Consider the following 23,753-nt stretch of genomic DNA (forward strand, 5'->3'; position numbering starts at 1 on the left):
TTTCAGTTTGATTCTATGGATAATTTTCTGGAATACACAATTTATATAGGTATAATTTTGCTTAGAAAATAGTTGTATGATTGCAAGCTTTGAGGAGATTTGTATTCTTTATTTTCTGTATTTTTTCAGGAACAAGTGTAAGCAACCATCTGTTATATACATTATAAGTATAGGATTGCTCCTCAGCAGTCTGAGAGAAAGGAGATGTCAGCCTTCTCCTACATTATCTTCTGGGAAATGGGATGCCAGACATTTTAAAATAGCTTTTGAAGGTAAAATATTGGAAAGAAACCTTGTTTTGAAACTGTTTTTTATAATTTTGTTCTAATTTGTCAATAATATGTAGTGTAGTGATCTGGATCATCAGGGATTGGCCTGAGATACAGGCTTGGGTTTTAAATTTAGGATTCAGCCACACTACCAGTGGGATATTTGGGAAGGCAGGTTTTAATACATAGCTGCATTATCTCCTAGGCAGTTTTGCAACCAGGCAGTTGACTTGCAAATTTTGACTATGCATTCTAGGTTCAGGTCCGCCTCTACTTGTTTCTTATTTTGTTTCATAAATATTTTGAGTTTTCTTTAACCACAGTCATGGTTGTCCACAGATGAGCTGATTAGAATTTATATAATGCCTGCTGACATAATCCCAGGAGTGTCTTTGGACAGTATCTCATTTGAGATGTCCATAAAATATAACAAGTTTTAACTGAGTTAATAAAAATAAATTTCAGTTTCCTAATGGTTTTCCTTTTTGCCTAAAGAAGGATATTAATGCTTTATCCAAACCCCAGTAATACAAAGGGAGAATTGAATAAGAGATTCAGACTAAAGAAATGTAATAGAAATAGTTCTCTCATCAGGATTAAAGGAGAATGCCGATCATTAATTACTTTTCAGCTACTCAACTACACAGATATAATTTTAACCTGATCTGAGCAATCAGCTAAAACTTGGAATTTTTTATTTAGTTTGGTTTTAAATTCCCGAGCTTTTTGTATTGTTAATACCATTCTATGTATCAAGATGGAAGCTTGATGTCTTTAGTACATGAGAAACCAACCGTTATCATATCTTCTTTATTTTTTTTTTCTTTTAAAATTCAGGTTTCTAAACCAATTTCCAATTACTGTTGAGCCTCATCACAATCTATGGACTTTCCTTTAGGTCTTGTCCTTGATACAAATTCTTCTGTAACTTAAATTTCTGCATTTTTCTTCATTTGTCAGTGTTTTCATATCTTTTAGAAACAGAGGTGTGCAAGATACATTTTTGTGTTTTTTTTAAATTTTGATTTCCTCCTCTTTCAGGCCTCTGGCCTCTGATAATTAAAATTCCCCAAATTACTGATGACATGGTATGGATATGTGCTTGTTACAAATTGTACTTGAGTTTCTTTTTCCTTGGCACTTCTTTCTTGACACACCCTTACAGATCTCTCTTTTAGTCTTTTGTTTGTTAAGCTGAACAAAGAAAATATTTTCAGTTTCTTCTCCAGATTTCCCTGACCACTGTAGAAGTCTTTCTCTTCCAGATTCAATTCCTTTTTTAGACATTAGATAATCAAAATAAAGAACAATAGAATATTAATACAATTTATTATTGCATTAATGTTGATATCTAGAAATATATTACCTGATAAATTAAAAATTTCCTTTCATTTCCATAGGGACATCATTTTGATAGCTCATAATTACTTGTGATCTGCTTTGTACCCAAAGTTTCATCTACTATCATTTTCAACTGCTGAGATCTCAATTTTCAGTAGAAACTTAATAATCATCAAGTTCACATCTTTGCATTGTGTACTGTTAAATTTTACCTCAGTTTTATTCTTGTGGTCCTAGAGGTAATCCATGTCTTTCTGGTACTGTTCCAGTCTTCATATATTATTAGCAGTGCTTTCCCATATCCGAAATTTCTGAACAAATCCACACTATGATATTTGGCTATAATTCATACTATGCTCTGGTAATTTATAAAAATATGTAGTAAAACTGATCCCTCAAATTTCTGCTGAGGACTATGCATTTGTATTGTTCTTCCAGCTCTTTTGGTGCAGCATTATATAATTTCACATTTTACAGATTGCAATATCTTGCACTAATTTCAAATGTTCTTTATCATGATCATTAGTACTAGAAAACATGACTTAAACTTAATTAAAAAAGCTGAGTGGCAAAGATTCTATTGCTTGCTCCCTCACTGCTTAGGTCAGCTCTATTTGATATGAAATTGATTTGTGATGGATTCAAAGTGACCATTATTTCACCTTGCATAATTCACAGGAAATGATATTGCTTTCTTTTTGTCCTGTGAAGAAAAATTAAATAAAAAAAAACAAACTCTGTTCGTGAGTAATATTTTGTATGACATAAAGTGGTACTTGTTGATAATCTAAAGGGGATGGGTTACATGATTTTTGCTTTAACATCTCAGAATAAATATCTATACTTTAAAATAGTATTGTATTTGTACCCTCCCTGTGCTTTAACATTGCTGATGAAATGTTAAAATTTTCACTTTTGCAATAAAATAATGGTATTGACATAAGGAAAAACATGGAATAAGTTCAATGAAAGTATTCCATTAGCTGGGATAATGTGCACAAAGAAATAATATTATATTTCTGAGTGCATTTATAATTTGCACTGAGATCTTAACCAAACTCTGGAAAATAGTCTTCTACCTTGTGTTGTACTAGTTCTTGAATTCTTCAAGTGTCCAGCAGGAGGAGAGACCCTGTACTCTCTGTGAGCAGAAACTCTTGTGTCTGACAGCTGTGGGGATAGCCCCAGCTGTGTGGTTTTTCTCCTGAATAGAGATCATCGTGCAGTACAAGGTTTGCACAGTGAGAGCTACATAATATTTATGAATAGTGGCTTGGCAACCTACCTTTTTTTTTAATATAACTTCTTACCATCTTTCTGGCCTTTGTATCCTAGCAAGTGGCTTTTGGGGACTTGGAAGTGGTTGCCAGTAACTTAGAGATGTGGGATTGTACTCCCACAGTAAGTAAATATTGGTCAGAATGAATTGCAGAACTCAGGGTATGTACAGGAGAAAGTAACTTAATATTTAGTGCTGGTATATTATTTTTTTGTAAATTACCATTGAAAATAAAAATATTACCTTTGCTGATATTCCTATTCCATACTGATGCAGGGAAAGCTGTTTTCTCCTTTTATTGCTAGATTGCTCTTGTTTGTTTTTTGAAGGGCCTTTTGTCTCCTTGTGCATATGCATTTATTTTTGTGTGCATAGATTTAGTAATATTTTCTGGGTTGAAAGTGACTTAATGAGTTAATCTGGGGAAAGTTGAAAAGTGGAAGCTTTTGAGAACATTCACAATGTTCAGAAGTGGCTCCCTGACTGCCACTGCCAGCAGCACTGAAAAGACAATGTCAGGCTGTTGGACATCAGGATTAACTCTCAGAGAATATAGAAAGCAGCATCAAGTTGGGCATTATCTGGTTCTCTGCTGCACTTCAGAGCTTCAGTGGCTGGCTCTGCCAGGTGCTGGACACTTCACTGGAGACCCTGTACAGTTCCCTTTCCCTGGAGATGGAGCATCCTTATGTTGAAGCAGTTGTACACTGGATAAAGTAAACCAGTTAAAACTGATAGCAGGTAGCTTCTCCCTCTACAGGGAAATACATGGTATTCATGGATGAGACCAGTTTGCTTTTATAAGTGCCATAATGGGAATGACGGTGAACTAAATTTGATTAACTCTGCAGTTACACAAAGGAGCGATTACTACAACTGTATAATAATAATGTTAAATTAACAGGATAGGATCTGGGTGAATTAATTCAGAACCATTTGCTTTGCTTTCAGCTTCTGCTTATATTTTGAAGTAAAGAAGGACATCCAAATTAATTTGAATAACACTTGAAACAAACCAAAGTTAAATTAGGGTAGAGTTTTTTTCTTCCAAGTTTTATTTGTCAGTAAAATTCAATTGGTAGCAAAGTGTTTCAACACGCCTTGAGAGTAAGTTCCTGTGTCTTTAAGGAGATGAGCTGAATGCCTCAAAATTAGTATCACTATGTGAACACAAATAATTGTTCTATGGGTCTGGAATTCAGAGAAATTACTAAATGATACTTTTACCAGTTTGGTGGCACTATTTCATCTTAGTTCTGTGAAGTGTTTTTTTTTGTTTGCATGTTTCCTGCCATAATACAAGGAACAGTAAATATAAATAATGATTTATAATAATAAGTTTCATTTGGAAATTTCAATCTGTATAAAACATATGTTTTAAGAAAAAGTTCAGTTATTACTTTGTAGTCTTAATAATTTAAAATTATTAAGGAGTTTACTGTACATTGTTAGCTTGAAAGGTCTTCCATATCAGAAAAAATTCATGCATGATTGTTTTGTTTGATATCAAACCACATTTTTGCTGTCATAACACTGGCACATTTTCAAGTCATGCTGTTTTCTGGCTGCTAGCAGGGAGTAATGGAAACAATGCAGTGATCATGCAATTTATTAAAAATAGACACTAAAATACTAGGCAAGCGATGTTTTTAATTTAAAAAGGACTAGGATTCCTAAGGCTGCATAAAAATAGCTGTTTCAGCATCACAGAGGAATTAAAATACCTTGCTGCCTGTGAGTTGTTTATAATTTATTTCTGGTGATTTTCCTTTAGATCAGATTGTGATGCTTCTTGTGAATGGTGACTGTGCTTGCTGAGGAGTGGTCATGCAAGCAAAATCTGATAACCTCGATATGTCACTTCATCTGCCGTTTTTCTTTCGTTAATGCAAAGCTGGTTGCATAATATCTAATTTCTCCTTTAGCTGACCAGAGATGAAAACAAAATCTATAATGGCAGTGCTAGGTTTTATAAAAAACGCAAGTGAGGACTTGAAGGATGTGGCTTGTTCTGTTTGGACGATGCAGGATTGCTTTAAGCAGTAAGCTTACTGTTTTCAGATGGCATTAGCAGCATCAGTGATATAGCTGTGTCAGCCTCCTCGACTGCTGGATGTCTGTAATCGCACGGAGGAAACTATATTTAAGATCTGATATCTTGAGGGTAATGACTCCAGCACTTACTGATGGACAGAATGGCTGTTAATGCTTTCTTCACTAGCCCAGAAGATTTTGAAAGATAGATAGGTCTGTGATGTACTTTGATAAGGCAGGAAATGCAATTTCTGGGGGTCTCTGGAAATAGAAAGGTCATGCAGCTTGGAACCGGTGAGACTTTACAGTCCCTAAGTCATCAGGTATGACCTCATGGTTTATACTAATATTTCTAACACAGGGTTTGTTTTACAGTTTCAGGTCATTTGCAGTCTCTTTGTCTGTGTAATTGCTTCATGTTGGATTTGCCACGGGATTTATAGGGTAGAATGTTTACATAAGCAGAGCAACGTATATCTTAGAATTCTAATGTGTTAATTTTTATCTGAACAATGTAAGGTTATTCTCAACCTGTTTTATTGTGAATATGTTTTAACTAATTAATGGTGAAGGGTTATCTGCTGTAAAGTAAAATGACAAGATTGTATTGCATTTTATTTTGCTTTATCTTTACATGACACACAAAAGCTATTGTGATTGTTTTTGTTTGTTACATGAAATGCAGTATAAGGCAGCTGTTTACCTACAGTGCCAGGTTATTTAAAACAACGTATCACATTGTGTAACAGGATGGAGCTATTCTGCAGGCACAGATCTTGTTACATTTTGCAGCAGTTGATTCTTTTTCTTTTTGCTTCATTTCAAATCAGTTTTAAAAATAGCTCAGGGAATATAGCAGTGAAAGTTTGGCAAGATAACTCTCCTCTTTTTAATTATTACACTCAGTGACGCATACTAATACTAATGGGTTGTAGAAGAGAAGATTAATATCTTAAAAATTTAGAATATTGTTAAAAACCAGATTAATTTTATTGAAGCATGTATCTTTTTTTTTTTTTGTAACTGCTGTCAACTTTATTGCAATACTAATACTTGTAGATATGCTAATGTGTTGTGATGATATACAGAAAAGTCAGAGTACATAAAAGAAAACAAGTATATGGGTGTTTTACATAGAAAGATAGTGGCCTAATTTCATATCTGGATCACAAAATGGATTTGGAGATACTGTTACCACTTTAGGTGTTATAAACATTAGATAATGGCTGCTGTATTCCCTTGAATACATCACAGAGCAATTGTATTTAAAATTGTAAGAGAAATTTATTTTAAAAAGGGATATTCGGCTCCATCTTAAGAAATTCTACATATATTTGCAGAACATTTCCATGGCAACGTGTTTGACCATGTGTTTTAAAAGCTCAGCTGTAGCCTGAAAGTAGTGGCAATTTTTCTGTCTCTTGCTTTACCCTTGTGGAACAACAATTTTTACGTATAACTGGACAGCAGATTGGCAAGGGTGAGCGGTATTTTCTGACCCCAAAGCACAGGATTAAGTGATCAAGATTTAAAAATATTTTCATGTATCCACCTAGAAATGTAAACATGTAAGTCATGGATTTTATGTCGCATTTAGAACTATATTCAGCTTCCACCCCATTTAATAACATTTTGCTGGAGCTGTATGTGTGTGGGAGACAACAGAAAATCTGACTTAAGTTTGTGCAGCAATGGTAAAAATGTCTGTCTTTTAATTTTTAATTAAAAACATATTTGTTGAAAGTACTGTATTACTTGTACACACCATAAATTCCAGTTTCTCAGTCTACTTTATCCATCTGACATTCTTATTAAAAATGGGAAAAGACTGCCCTGCTCTTAAACTTGATTAAGGTTGGCATGACTTAACTATACCTTTCTTTTGCTACAAGATCCTTCTAATCTGTTAGAATTTATTTTCAGTATTTTGATGTGTTAGTCACAATGAGTACATTCTGTTTCTTGGCATTGGAATGAAATTCCTGAAAGTATTGGTTTCATGGTATTTTGGTGCTTTGCAGAGTATTTATAGACCTTTTAATAGGACCAGCCCTCCCCCAGCTTCTTTGTTTTCCTTATTCAGTTTACAATCTTAGCTTCATTTTGAGGTTGCTCCTTCTTTGCTCATTTGAAATAATTAGATCTCCATGGAATTTTGCATCTGGAAGCTACAGCAGTAGGTTGTGCTTGTCCTGAACTCTCTTTCATCTCTTACACTAATTCTGCAAAGTGCATTCTGGATGGCTTTGGAATGTATCATTGATATAATCTCCAGTAGTGCAGTGGACATCCATTGCAGCCTGTTGACAATGGAAACTATCGACAGAGGAAAAATGCTTGCTTGAGGAAGTTTGTGTTTAGGTCATTCTGTTTTGAAGCCACACTATTACTGACTATTGCAGAAGAATGTATTAAGGAAGTAAAATTCTTTTGTAAGAGAAAAAATTGCAGCAAGATAGAGTTAGACACATGAGAGCAGGGAATTGAACTGATCTGAAAACTTAAAACTACAACCTCTTTTGCTTGTTTTACTTGTTAGCTCCCACCTCCAGCCCTCTAAAAAAGACAGGTTTGAAAGAGCCTTGCTGATATTTGGACATACTGCACAAGAGTAGAGTCACTGAATCCAGGGCACTGTGTTAGTAGCAACTTAACAGGAAGACATTTTTGTGCCTTCTTGAAAACTGTATAATCTCTCTTCAAGATGATTGGTACTGTCAGTATTTAAAGAATGCTGTGTAAGGAAGGATCTCTCTAAATAAAGAATTCTTTTCCCTTGACTGAGCATAATGAATACGCATCCATGAGTATGCGTTTCCTTATCTTCAAAACACTGCAATTTACAGGACTCTCTGATGAAGGTCTGGTAGAGAAACACTGTTATAGGAACAATTGGGCAAGAGGCCAAATATTTGTGTCATTTAACAGTTTTAAACAAGTATGCTTTCGCTCATGCACATCCATAGTTGTGGTGCTTTTTCTCGTTAGTGGTTGCTGTCCTGATTCCACAGTACTGACTTCTTTTTGTAAGTTGTAGTGCCAGTTTTTAAGGAAATGAGAACACTGGGACAAATGGGAGATCATGACCAAACATTTGCAAAACACTAGAAGCAAAGAGTACTTTCAGAGTTTGCTGAAAGAATTTAAATCTTTTTGGTGTACTTTTAGGTGTCCTTCCTAAGACATGACCATCTTCTCTGGTCAAATACTTCTCAGTAAGTATTTTAATTCATGTATCAAGTCATTTGGCCTAATGACCAGAATTAGGGAAGGGTGACTATAAGCATATCAGAAAAGTTTAAAACATAAAGTAACATAGCATAAATATGTAATAGATGACAGCATGATCACAAAATACATAGCTACACAATGGGTGTTCCAAGAATGTTCCACTCTATTTAGTATTCCAAGAATATCATCATGTGGTCATTCTGAATAAAGATTATTTGAAGGAATTTTCCAAAGATGCAGTCTGAAAATGTGAATAAATTACAATTGTACTAGGGTAATCTGATAAAAAAAAAATAAAATAGTACAGAGTAATATTTAATCCCCAAGAGTTCCAGTAGAGGTAGAACCACCTAAGATGAAGTAGTAGGGAAGCTGAGCATATTAACACAGTAAAAGAGAATGGTTATGCATTATCTAGAGTGGCATTTTTGAGAGAAGAAACGATCTCAGTTCATTCTCTCTCCATCCTACGCTTCTCTTTTCACCCTCCCATCCCATAATGAGCTTCCTAAATAATATGACTTATTCATGTTGTTTCTTGTTTCCTTGCATGACCATATTTATTTTGTCTTAAATTTTCAATAAATGTTATTAATAAAAGGATCCCATTAACATAAGTGCTGTTACACTACTGTGGTCAGTGGCTTTGCTGTCATTATAATTCTTTTAAGTAGAAGCTGATGCATAATTCTGGTAAATTCCAATAGATTGCTTCATTAGTAAAATCAATATTAACCACAGATCACACAGAGTAAACTCCATTCTTCTTGCCATACTGTTCTCAGTGTGACTCTAAAATTGCTTTCCTGAGTCATTTAAACAATGTATATACTAGCAAGGAGACTACGAGACATGACTGATGATAAGTCAGGGAAATACTGCTCTTCCCTTACTGTTAAAGGGGACCAAGTTTTTTCTTATGTTAAAGTGATACTTCTCATATTTGGCTTGTATCTGTTTGCTCTTACCCTCTCACTGGGCAGCACCAAGAGTCTGGCTAGGTCTTCTCTGCATTGCCACCAGTGAGGGAGTTGTATGTTCTGGTAAGACACCTCTGAGCCTTCTCTTTTCAGGCTGGAACAGTCCCAGCACTCTCAGCCTCTCCTTTGATGACCTTTTTGTTCCTTTACTGGGCTTACTTCCTTATGTCCATTTCACTCATATAAGAAGGGAATCCAGACCTGCACAGAGCTCTCTAGTTATGTCTCAACAGGGCTCAGTAGAGGGGCAGAATCACATTATCTGGTGAGGAAACTTGGATTGTCAAGTTTCTAGTCAATTAATTATGGAAAAATTTGCACAGAGACCCTTGAAAAATGAGGACTGAATGTGCAGAAAATTATAATTGGTATTCTTGTGGAGAAGGAAAGCTTTGAAAATATCTTTGCTTAATTCATAGTAGTCATTTTAGTGATTAAACCTCCTGTTGTTTTGAAATGTCGTATATGTAATCTACATCCCCCAATACTAATTGATATAAGCAGAGAATAAATCCTAAAGGGAAAGGCTAGACTAATGTTTTGAGCTAAGCAAACTTCAAAGTAACAGAATAAAAGGATATTATCTAGTATGTAAACCCAAAAAGGTAAACTAAATAGAACATGACCTAGATGGATTCAAGAGTTGTGTTTTCAGCTAACTTGACAAAAAATAATTTGTTAATTTCTAGTTTTGCTTGAAATTCAGAGTGAACTCAGAGTTCTCAAATGGTCTCAAGTGTTGCAGCAACCATCAACTGATAAAAAATATTCAGCTTCGTATATTGAATGATGTAAAACAGGAATTAAGTGACATTAGGGAGTGTTGAGCTATAGTAAAATTTTTCTCATTTTACAATAGCTTCCCTGTGTTCCCCCAGGCTGCTTAAATGAAACAAAAATGTATATAGGAGCCTTCAGTGATTTAAGATCCATCCATATCTTTCCCGCTAGCATAATGAGTTCACTTGCTTAAATTCTCTTTATTAAAGATTTTATGCAGGCACACAGAGTCATTAAAATACACGCAAGGAATCATACCCATATGGTTTGTATCCACATTTAACTCAATTAAAAGTATTCTAGCCAAAGCAATATCAGCTTTATGTCCCAATCCTGTGATTAGAACTTTCTGAGAAAGGCAGTGTCATGTTTATGTCTGAATCCTGCAAATGGAAAAGGAGAGAAATACCTTGTCCTTATATTGATTAGGGGAGCTCCAGTTATGCAAGACCATTCAGGTGTGCAGTTCTGTTTCGGAGACAGAAACAGTGGTGTTGGTGTGGTGGAGACCTGATAGCAAGTTTATGATGTGAGGGGATGAACTATGCTTTGGGTGAGTTCCTGTCTGAGAGGTAAACATGCAGCTCAGTTATACCAGCTGATGTCACATTTTAGTTAATTTTTAGAGGGTATTTCAGTGTTTATATTCTTTTTTCCTTGTAAGGTTATCTAAAATACTTCATACTTGAAAAATAACAATCCTTCTCTTTCCCTTTTTTCCTTCCCACTGTTTTCTAACTTTTCTTGTCCATTTTGGTAAATAAAGAATTTTTGACTCCATACAAGTATGTGTGTCTTAAGCAGTGGTTGTGCACATCAGAAGTTGTAATTTAAGGTCAGAAAACTGTCAGTATATAAGAAAATTGAGATTGCTTGGTGTTACCTCAGTGTTGTCTGCCATGTAACATTTGTAATGGAGTTCACTGAATGATCAATAGAAAAATCTAACACATACGAAAAATACAAAATTATAATTTCATAACAGTGATAGTAATGCAGTGATTTTTTATTGTGTTTTACGTGCTGCTGAAGACTATTGCTGGGTGCTTAGATTCCACATGACAAGTGTAGGCCTAGCTCTGTGAGTACTACTAAGGATGAAGCTCAGTGTCTGATAACTTGCTTGATCTTATCTTTAGAATATCAATTAATGTAGTTAGTTGTGCTAATATAAGACAAAAATATGACATCTTAGATTACCTGGGCACAGGATTTAATGGCAGTGGCTGGATACTGCAAGTGAAGTTTACCTGGCACATGAAATGTGAAACATATGGGCATGGAAAGCTGTGTTGGTGCTCTTGTCTTCCAGAAGGAGCTGAGGACCTCTTTCTCTGGGAACTTGATTGCCTTGTTGCCTTTGGCAGACCGGATCCTCTGCTGGATCTCAGTGTTCTGTCACCAGTCCTTCTGCACGTAGTCATGAGTGAATTTCTCATTGCTGCTTAGTGAATGTCTCACAGTGACTCACTGGATTTTGTTATTGCCCAGTCTGCCTTCTGCTCCCCTCCTCCTCTTTCCTTAGTGATTTTCTAGTTTGTAGGGTGCAGATGTGCTGAAATTTCTCAGCCATATAACTTCTAATGCAAACACACATATTTGCCGTGGATGTCAGTGAAAGATGTAATTTGTGCTGTCAAAAGTAGTTACTAGCACTGCCTTGTGTCCTGAACATCTACAGCAACAGAAAGCTCAGCACAGAAGTGAGACATGCTCTGAGTCCTTTTCTTGCCTCCTTCAACAGATAAGAACTGTTAAATTGTTTCCTTTTTAGTATCATTTGCAATTGCAGAGACAAGAATTAAATATACGTTTTAAGTAATGTCTGTATCATCAGCTATAAACAAATTTTGCTGGTAATTGCTTAGATTTTATTTCCCTCATGGGCCCCCTTTCATGTTCAGAGAAGTGTCATTATCAATTTCTAGTTTAATTTCCATTTAATTTTCCTGTCTTTGCTTGGCTACACTGTGCACACCTGTAGTTCTCTAATTTAATGTAGGAATGTAAAGAATGGCACCTTTCTCTTCTGGGAGAACTGAAGAATATCTTACTCCATTCAAGTCATAGCAAACAAGATTCAGGCTCTTTTGCTCTGGACACTTTTGTCAGCTTCTTCTATAGAGCTGGGAAGCAGGGATCCTGTAAAGTAAATTGGTTAAGCCTTGGAGCCGACGCTGTTCCCATAATGGATGTTCCTGCCTCCCCAGCATGTTCATCACCAAGTATCTTCCTCTCTTGGTTTGTAGTCTGCCATTTGGGACAGGCACACACACTGATATAGCAGACCACAGAGGAACGCCACCACACTTCTCAGAAAACAGCAGGTTTCCAGTTCAAAGGTATGAAGGGAGATTTCAATAAGAATGTTACATACCATATACAGTGTTTCACCTGTAGAATTTGGCATTATAAGCAGCCTTTTGTTGACTAAAATACATTCTGTTGGATGGATATGCAAATTTGATACTGCTTCTAGGCTGGCTAGAAATGTAAATCAGCATAAGAGTAAGAAGAAAACTGAGCAATGAGGAACATTCAGAAAGTGTTTAAAACAAGACACATCAAATACAAGGTAACAATATTACACAGAATTTCAGATTTTGTCATTGACAGATTAAAAACACCATCACATCTTTGCTAATATTTTGCCATAATTTGCCATTAACATTACTTTTGTGATTCAACATGACGGAAAATGAACAAGAATCAGAATAATCATGAATAAAATTTTCAGGGAAATCATAGTAGTATCTATTAATGGAACTATGCTCAAGATTTATTGACTTGATCCTTTGCTGTTGAAAAGGAGGTATTTCTTATTTATTACTTAGCAATTAATTAGTAGTCTCTACTTCATCTCCTCTCCCCACAATACTCTTTTTAGCAGATAAATAGTAAATGGTCATATACAGGGTGATGGTTAAGCTAAACTTGCTGTTCCAGTGCTTGTGAAGTTGGATGATCGGGCTTCCAGGGTGCCTTGTGCAAGTCAAATCCACTGCTAAAGGGACGAGTGGGGACATTTGCTTTTTTTGGTTCTCTTCTTTTTTTCCTCTACAAAAAAAATTCTTCAGTTTAAATGTAGAATGTACAGGGAGAAGCCATTTCAGTCTTTAGTGGTCTTATAAAAGCTTTGGGTCTTCTTTGTTTGAAGGATAGACAAAGATTCAAGGGAGATTCCAGTTCTGTTCTTCTGAGTTCCTGTTGTTGCTTCTCGTCTCTCACTGAATTTTTCTCTGCACTGTGCCAGTTTAAAATATGCTCATTCTGTTTCTAAGCAGAGGAAAGCTCTTGTGATGTGCACTGTTTAAAGCGTTCTGCTACAGTCCATGGCAATGCTATATTTAAAGATAATTTTAATCTGGAATCTCATCTAGCTCCCATTTACTATACAGGAGTTGTGCAAGTTAATGTAGGATTTCATACACCTTTTGAAGAGTAATGTCTTTGTGTGTTATGTTTCCATCTACTGAGAATTCTACCACTTGTATTTGTAATCCTGACAGGTTGCAACCTACTTCCTAGAATTTTGTATTCTGCCATATTTGTATCAGCAGATGAAATTATCTTAGAGCATTAATGTTCCAAAGAAAATAAAATGATTCCACATTTACATTTCTGAGCATTGGTGCCTCTTTGTTTTTCAAGTGTACATATTTGTGGCTATAATAGCATATCAGAGTCACAGCAGAGGCGTGGTTTTCAATTAACTTATTTTCTTTTCCCCTTCTTTTTCATTTATTTTTTTCCTTTTTAAATGAATCAACTCCTATTTAATGTGTTGAAATCTGTGGTCCCCATATAGCAGATGTGATTGTACCCGTATTTGGGGGCCAAAAGCCCTGTGCAACTTTTTGGGATATGTATGGTTTAAAATACATTAGCTGGCCTTATTCTGTTTACAGTCTTTTGCCTTCAGAAGTGTACTTGAACATAATCATTGGTAGTTACATATCACAAATATGAGCTGTGGTGTTTGGCTTGAAAAGAACAAACAAGCTTAAAATAACAAAACAAGCTCCTTAAAAAGATCTTTAACATTCCTCTGCAAGAATCCAGGCATCTGTACGTCCAAGAATACGTAAGAACCAGTGATGTTATTTACTCCCTTGTGTACTATATCTTGAGAAGAATTAAGGAATCACTATGAATTTCTGGCAAATGATCCATAAATGTGATTAAAATTCTTGTGAGAATAGGACTCAGATAAGTCCAGTTCCACATTACAAAAGATTTATTGGTGTACCTTGGCATGAACTTTTAGCATTGTTACAGAGCATACAAGTATAAAATGCTTTGACCAGTACCGCTTATATGGACTTGGCATGCAGTATAAGCTTCAGGGGATTAAATCTTTCCTAGTATAACTATATCAGAGCAAATCATCCTTATCAACCAGCATTTGAAATCACCATGTTGTTTGTTAAAACAAATAATGTATGTCAGAGAGTATATGCGTAACAGCTTCAGATAACAGAAGTTTCAGGATTTATGAAAGAACAACAATTAGTATGGTGCTATTTCTTTCTTTTGTGGTTTTTGATTACTTTATTGGTGCCAATTTATCTGTCTGTTTTCTGATGCTTTTCATGTTCTTATATCAACCTATGTCTGGATTACACTTTGGTTTAATGTCCTTTCCTTCTTCCCTTAGATTACACCTGCCTCTTGTTCAGCTTGTGAAATTCCCTTTTTTCCTTCGAGTGCAAAACTCTTTGTCTTCTCTATTATTTGGTCTTTTGATTTTCTTGATGTTTCTCGAATGTTACTGATCTCAAAGAATCTAGATGTTGTATTTCTACCTCCTGCTGTTCCCTCCAGCCCACAGAGATATTTTCCTTTGTTTATTAACCCTGACTCTTCTCTGCTCCTTTCGGTGGAGACTGTTACCTAAAACATTATTCACTCTGAATTTGGGTCAAAGAATTAGATACTTCTGTGCTGTTCTGAGATCTTCCTGCTCCTATTTACTATTTATTTAGCAATAGAATTGCCTCTGCCTGTCTTTCTAATGTTTTTATGGTGTGGATACATACAACTATACCCATTCCCATCTCTGTCTGACTTTGACTTGCGACTTTCTTCCATTCATAATTTCTCACCCTTCAGTCTCCATATGGATAGCCATCCAACTCTGTAGCTGCCCTGGTGCTGTTTCTCATTTGAACTATATACCATGTGCGAAATCATCTACATGCTTGAGTTGGTCTTCTCTCTGCACTGTGTTATCCAAGTTCCTTTGCTGTGGTAACTATTGGGAACTTTTAAAAGATTTTTATTGTCTCTCTCTTGGAATGGGACTTTGTAAAACTTCTCTTTTCTGGATCTTGATGATCTTGATTTCCTTTACTCCTCTTTAGTTTCTTCTATCAGTTTATCAGTTCCCTTTAGGAATTATTTTTTGTTCTTCTCACACAGTTCCAAACCTTTCTGACATTCATGGTCCTGGCTGACTCGCAGTATCCATTTTCTCAGTTCCTAATGCCATCTGCAATGCCTCGGAGATACTGCTGACTATCTCTGGTGAAAATCTTTTGATTCTGCTGACTTTCTGTATTTCTTAATCTCTGGGATTTCTGTCATCTGTTATGAATATTTTTGCTTGCAGTTTTGTTCTGTATTTTTTATTAGTCATACAGCCCTCCATTTAGTTTATCTACTACCCCATCTCTCCATGTGAATTTCTTAAAACTAACAAACGAAGGTCAAAATTCAAGCTTCCTTTTTGTTTACTGAAACAGACTTTTAATTTTTTTATTTGTAGTCTTTGAACCTGTTTCAGTTAACTTTTTCCTGTTCCTATCCACATTCTGACCTTTTTTTTTTTAAATTTTTGTTCTCTCCTTTAATTCCTTCCCTTACACAAGAAATATGTCTGAGTCTCTTCATATTAAAAAAATAACTCAGAACAAGCCAAACCTCTACTTCAGAAGTTTCTATTCACCAGATTAACGTCCTAACCCGACATTCTTCATCTTCTCCCACTCCCCACTCCTCCCATTCGTATGCTTTGTACACTTGTCTTAACTTGTCTTCTAATGCCTTTCTAGAACTGCTCACTTCTGGTTTCTGTCTTTTGCACTGAAATTTATGTCACTAATGTTCCATTTGACTTCTTCCTGGAGGAATTCCAGTCTAATCCTTTATTCTCCTCCACTCCATCTGTCATCTCTCTGTGATGCTATGTTATAGTCTTCACTAAATTTTGTTGTTCTTAGACATTTGTCATTTTGTCCTTGTTGATTGTTTCTCTTTACAGACTCAGTTTTTTATTGGGTGGGTCTTCCTCTCCCCCTTCTCTTTCTGTATGTAGGTGTGTGTTTAGATCTCTCAGGAATCCATTCTCAGCTTTGCATCCTCCTCCACACCTTACTTCAGATAATTTAGCCATGAGCCTGACCTTTATGAATGCACTACTGCTTTAATTTTTAGTGGTTTTCCCCCAGTCCAGTTAAACCCTGCTTAGCTCAGAAGATTTGCTTGGTCTTCAGTGGTCACCTGAATGTAATCATGTCAGAAATAATTCTTGAGTTTTCTTTCCTTTTCTTTCCTGATGTGCTCTTTTTGCTCTATGCGGCTCTGAGAGCTGACAGTTCCTGTTTGGTCATATATCCATAAATCAGATCGAGGTCTAGCTCACCTCAGCACTGTGACTGTTATGATCTCATCTGTCTGGCTGACTTTAATACTTACATCTTTCCTTCACCTGATTACTGGTGTTAATATCATCTTTGCTTATCACTCTGCCTACATCACTTGCTATTTAAGGTCTATTTACTCATCTTCTCAAATACAAACTTCTTGTCTTTCTTTTAACAGCTTTGCATCTTGCCTTGTCCTTTCCCTTCCAAGACAGAGATTTTACCACAAGGTTGAATCTTGTATTTGCTCCACTGACAGTATAATATCAGTTTTGATTTCTCAATTGCTGTTCATCTTACAGTCATTAGTGAACTTTCTTTTACAGCACCCAATCTTTGAAGATCCTTATCAAAACTCTGTAGTCTTTAAAGTGAATTATGACCTGTTAATGACTTGGCAGATGTGCTAGTTGTGTTCCTCTTACTGCAGTTAGGTTGCTAAGTACCCTTAACCCATGACTATGTATTGTTTGTATTCCTGTAAGCTGTTACACCTCCTTTAAGTGATGCGATTATTGAAATATTTATAAACTAATTTTTTGACAAGAACATCATACATATATTTGCAGGATGTATGTCAGTGGAGCCCATAGACTTCAGTTTTCTTTCTCCACATATGCACACACATACATATAACAATGCTAGTCAAAGAAAAAGTAGGCAGAACTTGCAGGTCTGAGGAAGAATGCTTGTATGAGTAAATACAGATCAGCAGATTATAATTATTTTTTAATACCTACATTAAGATTTTGTGATTGTGCTTGAAGAGGAAGAGTGTGTTGCACTAAGTCTGAATGAGTGTTTAACACTGAAACAGACTCCACAGGGAATCACTGTTCTTGGAAGCGTTCAAAAAATGAGTGAGTGTTGAAAAACTTAGTGTATAGTTAAGTGGCTATTGGGTGGTATTAGGTCAAAGTTGGACTTGATGATCTTGGAGGTATTTTACATCCTTAATGATTATACTACAAGCCTGGTACAACTTGTAATAAATCAAAGATTGATCCAAAGAGCTTGTGGCATGTTTAAATTATAAGAATTTTCTTTTTGTATTCACCACGAAAGGATCTGCTCTTTAATAAAAGGAGATGGTGTTATCTTGACAAGGAAGGGTATGAAGGGCATCTGTTGGATATTATTTTTTGTCATCATTCTTGTAACTTTTCACTCTAGAGCAGTACAGTGAAATAGAAGTAATGGTATGTAACTCAAAAATTTCATTACCTGTGATGTGCCAATAAAACTTGATATCTAGTAATTTCTGCTTTTTTCCTAAAGTACTGACCACTGGGCTCTTTTAGATAAATACCCTTCAAAGCTCTGTCTGATGGACATTGTTGTGTCCTTCCTTGCTGTTCTCTACATTTGCATAGGGGTCTGTCAATTTAGTGGCATTTTGAGAAAATTGACAATGAAAATAATAGCAGTCTTTTCTAAAAATAAAACATTTTCATGTAGAAGCACTGATGAAAAATGTAATGCCATATTCATACCTACTTTCTACTCTGTACTAATACTTGTCCCTTTTGCTTTCCAGAAGTCACATTCTGTAATTTCAATATGAATTACACTATTAAAGTCATATCAATTGTTTTTAACTTTTAGCTTGTTCTGATTTTCAAGTGTCTTGCCTAGCCTAGGACAACCAGATGTTGTTGTCCATCGCATGGAAGTGATAATTTTAAAGCTTCCAGATTACAACAGATGAGCAATACGTACAAATTTAATTCTTACTTCTCTGAGAAGTAGGAAGACCAGTTGAGCTACTGTTTAATTCATATTTACCTTTGATTCTTTAGCAGTACATTTCAAATTCCTGAGAATATATCTTGTGCTGTCTAAAGTTGTTAGCTATACAAATCCCTCCTTATCTAATCCGCTGTCATGATCATTTTTCCAATATATTTTGAATGAGTCTTCAATATGAAAGTTTTCCTTACAGTGTGGTGTTTCATTGCCTGGGCAGAAATGATGCACAAGTGACTTGGCATTTGAAATGTTTGTTTGTCCTGTTATTTCTCAGAATACATTATCAATGTCATTGTCTCACCTATTTATTTTCTGCCTTTTCCTTCCCTGTCCTCACTGCTCCTGTACTGTTTCCTGCTTTTCTTAATGCCTGTGTGAATTAACTAGACCACCTGAGCGTTCAGAAGCTGTTAGTAATGTAAGTGGCTTGGAGGATTTAATTATTATTTTTTTGTCTTCTTGTGAACAGGGGGATTCTTAACTCTTTTCTCTAGCATTACCTTTCCTGGTCACCATGGCTTACTGATGATCTGAGACAGATGAAGAGGGAGAGAAAAGATAATCAGAGTATCATTGTCTAACTATGAGATGAAAAGTTTCTCCTTTCTTATGCTCTGACTGTATAGACAGTGCAAAAGGTCTCTTCATTTCCATGCTGGCAGCTGTTCATTTGCATGCAGCAGAACATTTCTCGGTGATACAAATCTGTGTTTTTCAGCCACATAAATTACAGTTGCCTTGATAAAAAATGCATGACAACGGAATAAAAAAGATAAACCTAAATCTTTGGAGAGCAGAAATACTGGGTCATTAGTTCTAGATTCTCTGCTGAATTTACTCCCTGAAAATATAGATTATTTGGGTACTCTTTAGACTAAACCCCACATTTGAATTTACAGGTTTTGATCAGGGAGACCTGTTAGTTTTTTTCAAGGAAGCTGTTTACCAGTTTCAGTTTAAAAAAGGCCAAACAAACCAAACACAATCTTCTTTTCTCTTCTGGAGGACAATACATCATATAGAAGTCAACTCTGAAGGATCACAAGGAATCAGTTTTAATCTTTGGGCTTGTAACAGAAAATTCTATGGTATTGGATGCTAATTTTTTCCTGAAAATGAACAAAATGGCTATACTATTTTTTTAACACTTCAGTTAGATTTGGTTCAGCTGGGCTACCTCCACTGCTAGATGGGAAACAGTATCATTAGTGTTGGAAAACTGTGTTTGGTCAGCATGAGAAACCTTCCTGCTGCCTTCATAATCCTTGTATTGTGTTTGAAGAAAGTGTTTGTCAAATATGATTGAAAGTGGTTTGAGAAGCAGAAGAAATACAGGATATTATATTGGTGTTTCAGAGGTAGTGATTTAGTTTATTATTGATCTTGCTGGCTTATGATGTCAAGAAAAGGTGGTTTTGAAATGTGGTTGGCATATATTTGCATCTAAAAGATGCAGTTGCCAAACAATATAATTTTTGTGGCTAGCTGCAAAAGAAAAGAAAAACTTTCTCCTATGTTGTAGTTGTTGTCAAAATGGGATCTGATAAGTTGGTCATGCCCCTTTTTCTTCTTTGCACTTGCTATTTCCACATGAGTGGCTGCTTCAGGAAGACTGTCTTCTATGATTCCTCTCCCTGACCCTATTTTGAGGTAAAGAAATCTGAAAACATGTCATAATTTCTGAGGCTGAAAGGAGACCCTCTAAGATGGGACTTGTATCCAACATAAAATCAAATACATCTTATTGCTGATTAAGAATCTAGCAATTACATACTTTTTTTCCTTTTGCTGCCCAGCAGCTAAAATCTTATTGCATAGTGGGCTTAAGTCTGCATGTTCAGCTTCTAACTGCACCTAAACAGGGCTGTTATCCTGGATCTGTCCTCACTTGGCACTGGGACAAGAGAGAGGCCAGACAAGCTAAAATTAAATCTCATTTGGGCTTTGGATAAAGTCTTCACATCCATCTTCTTTCTGTTAGACTTCTCTGTAGTAGCTGACATAGCCATTGCTATGAAGTGAGAAAAGGGGATTTCAGCTAATGGGACTGCACTAGAGTGACATAAGGCATTGAAATAATAACCACAGAGGAGAAAATAACCATCTATGCTGTTCTGCCCTCTAGAACTTCTAAGTATTTCACAGTGTAGTAAAAAAATATGAAGTAAAAGGAATAAAATCTCAGTCATACAGTTTTTACCCTACTTCTACATCTACATAGTAGCAAGGAGCACTGTCTTATTCAGACATCTGGCTGGAACTAGAAATTGAATAAAGATTAGGTTGCAAATCTGGCAGAAGTGATAGGATAGAAGGAAAGGCAGAAGTTTTGAGACTCTGAACATGACTGAAAATATTCAAAGAAACACACTAACCTAAGTGCCTTGTTCAAGTTTTTTTAAGGTGTTTGCATCACTTAGGCAGTCCTGATAATTTTACTCCAAGACATACAAAATATAAGCTCAGCTGCAATTAATTGTAGGTGCTTTAAAACAGGAACCAGAATCCAGAAGGAATTTAACAGTTCATTATTTGATTATTATATCCAGTGCTCTAAGAGATTTATCAAGCATTTTAAGAGGGAAAGCTTTTTGGTCCATGTTCTATTGCAGTTGTCCCCATCCCCCCCCACCCCTACCCTGTTAGACAGACAAAGTGGGCACCTGGCCATTGCAATAAGTTAAGCTACCATTTTGCCTTGATTTTTTATTTAATCTTTTCAAATAGAAATCTTGTCTTCAGTTGGATCGTTGTATGGATAATAGATAAAGAGTGTGTCATGTTTGCCTTGCAAATGGAAGGAATGTATTGTTTCTACCTAAAATGGCTTTTCTAAGAAGGAAGATTCCGTATCAAATATGAAGGAAATATTTTTGTGAGCATTTATTTATGCATCAGTTTATAGCTGCTGTATTATGCATAATGATATATAACAAGCACAGGATGCTTCAATGCAGATAAACAGGAATTACAAGTACTACTGAGATTTAGATCTGTGTAAAACTGGTTTTTTTTGCTTGTGTTTTGTTTTATTTATAAAAATACTTTGTGCTTAATGTCTGAAATGATTCTCTATGTTTGTATGTTACAGAAATTGCATTATAACATTAAATATGTGCTCAGTCTCAAGCAAGTAGCAAATCAGTTCTGTGAAGCCAGTGCTGATTAGTGCAATTTTTAGCAGCATTGCAGAACATGAAATTTCATTATTGAGTCATGCTAAACATTATCTTGGCTTTTGCTATAAAAATAGCAAAGAGGAAAAAAAGACAGAGAAGGATGCTTTTATGCATATGACATGCAGCCCTGGGGAAGATGCAAATCTGCAAAACTAATTGCTTTTTACTTTGTTGCATAGCCTGAACTATGTGGAGCAGAGCTGACCAAAAGGAAAGCCATGCTTTATGTTAACCAGCAGTGATTACTCCAGAAAGCTGCCATAAAAGCAGTACCATTAAGGGGACGCTTAAAAAAATGATCCTTCAGACCTTACAGAACAGACCTTATTGCATGTTAAATGTGTTTTGATGGGTCTCCTTTGATAGGTAGATAGAGGGGAAAAGGATGATATAATGTAGCTAGTGGAATGGAAAAGCAATTATATTTCATCCGAAAGATAAAACTCACTGTGCTTTCCATGGTAGAAGATTGCTAAATATGGTTATATGTATTATAGGCAATTAAAGATGATAATATTAAAAAGGTTCATTTTTTTTAAATGTCGTGTGTTTGTCTTCAGAAAGAGAAAATAATTGTAGGCATACACATTGTGCATTAAATCAGTTTCGTGTGAGCCTGTCTGCTCAAGGACAGTTTAAAGGACAAGACTGAACATGGCTGTCAGCAGTGATTTTACAGGGAGGCAGGTATCTACATATAGCAGCATTTTAGCCATTTAGGTTAATTGTCTTTGCAAAATATTTCCAACATGCACTTAGTAGCTCTTGAGTTCAAATAATTTAGTGTTCCGTATCTTTAGTAATGTCATCTTTATGAAATGTTAAGCTGAACTCAACCCAAATGACCTTAAAAATACAGTTACTGTGTAATGGATCTATAAAATGAATACAACTCAAAACAGTAATGTTGGAACTGAGAAGGTAATCATATGTGTGGCGTCTGCAAAAGTGTTTAGTATTTCATTACAGGCCATTGGAAAGGTAAACACACATGTTTTATACTGCTAATGATATGATAGTATGTATAAGCCAAAATGAACATGTTAGCATTCCATCTTTTAAGCATATGTAATTATTGATAATATAAAATAAATGAAAAAAATTATATGTTTGTCATGGTGTAACCCCAGCCAGCAGCCGAGCCTTATGCAGCTGCTTGCTCACTCCCACACCAGTGAGATGGGGGAGAAAACCAGGAGGGTAAAAGTGAGAGAACACATGGATTAAGATACAGGCAGTTTAATAGGGAAAGCAAGAGTCTCCCACACAAGCAAAAGAAAACAAGGAATTCATTCCCTGCTCCCTGTGGGCAGGCAGGTGTTCATCTATCTCCAGGAGAGCAGGGCCCCATTGCAGGTCACGGTGACAGGAAGACAAATGCTGGCACTCCAGATGTCTGCCCCCTTTCCTCCTTCTTTCCTCTCTTTATACACTGAGCATGATGCCATGTGCTCTGGAATGTCCCTTTGCTCAGCTGGGGTCACCTGTCCCAGCTGTGTCTCCCAGGCACCCCCAGCCCCTCTCCAGTCTCTACAAGGAGCAGAAAGGGCCTTGGCTCGGTGCAAGCCCCACTCAGCAATAACAAAACATCTCTGTATTATCAACCCTGTGTTCAGCACAAACCCAAACACAGCCCCCTACCAGCCACTGCGCAGAAAGTTAACTCTACCCCAGCCAAAACCAGCACAACATTACAGCTTTCAATTGTTTTTAGGAAGGCAGTATTTCATGTTTTATGCTGACAGGTGTTCCTGAGTTCCAGATGGCATTTCAGAATTATGTAGGTTGTCTAATCATGAATAAGGGGCTTATATGGAGAAGCAATTAATACCATGATTATTTTCCTTATGAGTCAGCAGGTGTGTCATATGCATAATTTGTAGTGTGTGAAAAATCAAAATGGCTTCTGCTCTGTTATATATTTTACAGAAAGATGTTGAAAAATATAGTCTTTATGGTTATGTTGATATGATTTATGCTGTGAGTATTTAATTAAAATTAAAAGAATGTAATTAAAAATGGAGAGTATTTGACTGAGAGGCTTAAAAACTGTGAAAAAAAAGTGGAATATTAATACTCTTTGTAGCTGGTTTTTGCATTGTATTTATTAATACTCTTTGTAGCTGGTTTTTGCATTGTATTTCAGAGGGAAACAATCATCCAGTTTATTGAAAACACTGAACAAATATCAGGACAGAAAATAAAAGTAGCCAGGTATGAAGAAAATTAGATAAAAAGAAGGATAAAAAAAAAGAATTGTAGTTTTC

The 23,753-nt window shown here is 35.8% G+C and overlaps 1 protein-coding gene across 10 annotated transcripts in view; it reads left to right on the forward strand.

Moving 5' to 3' along the window:
• SLC4A10 (solute carrier family 4 member 10) overlaps positions 1–23,753 on the forward strand; it is a 161,673-nt gene that overhangs the window by 42,167 nt on the left and 95,753 nt on the right. For 7 of the 10 annotated variants that reach the window (XM_005519738.3, XM_088059267.1, XM_014249176.2 and 4 more), the window contains exon 1: positions 4,887–5,246. The exons of the other annotated variants lie outside the window; for them this stretch is intronic. Coding sequence is in view for 6 of the 7 variants with exons in the window: in XM_088059267.1 (XP_087915393.1) it covers positions 5,166–5,246 (81 nt within the window). In the remaining variant the exon portion in view is untranslated. Of the gene's footprint in view, positions 1–4,886; positions 5,247–23,753 lie in introns of those variants that run through there. 10 annotated transcript variants of the gene reach the window in all.

The sequence above is a fragment of the Pseudopodoces humilis genome, chromosome 8 (assembly GCF_049639895.1).
Source record: "Pseudopodoces humilis isolate 2021_Gansu_Grassland_sample_001 chromosome 8, ASM4963989v1, whole genome shotgun sequence".
In the NCBI taxonomy this organism is placed as follows: domain Eukaryota; kingdom Metazoa; phylum Chordata; class Aves; order Passeriformes; family Paridae; genus Pseudopodoces; species Pseudopodoces humilis.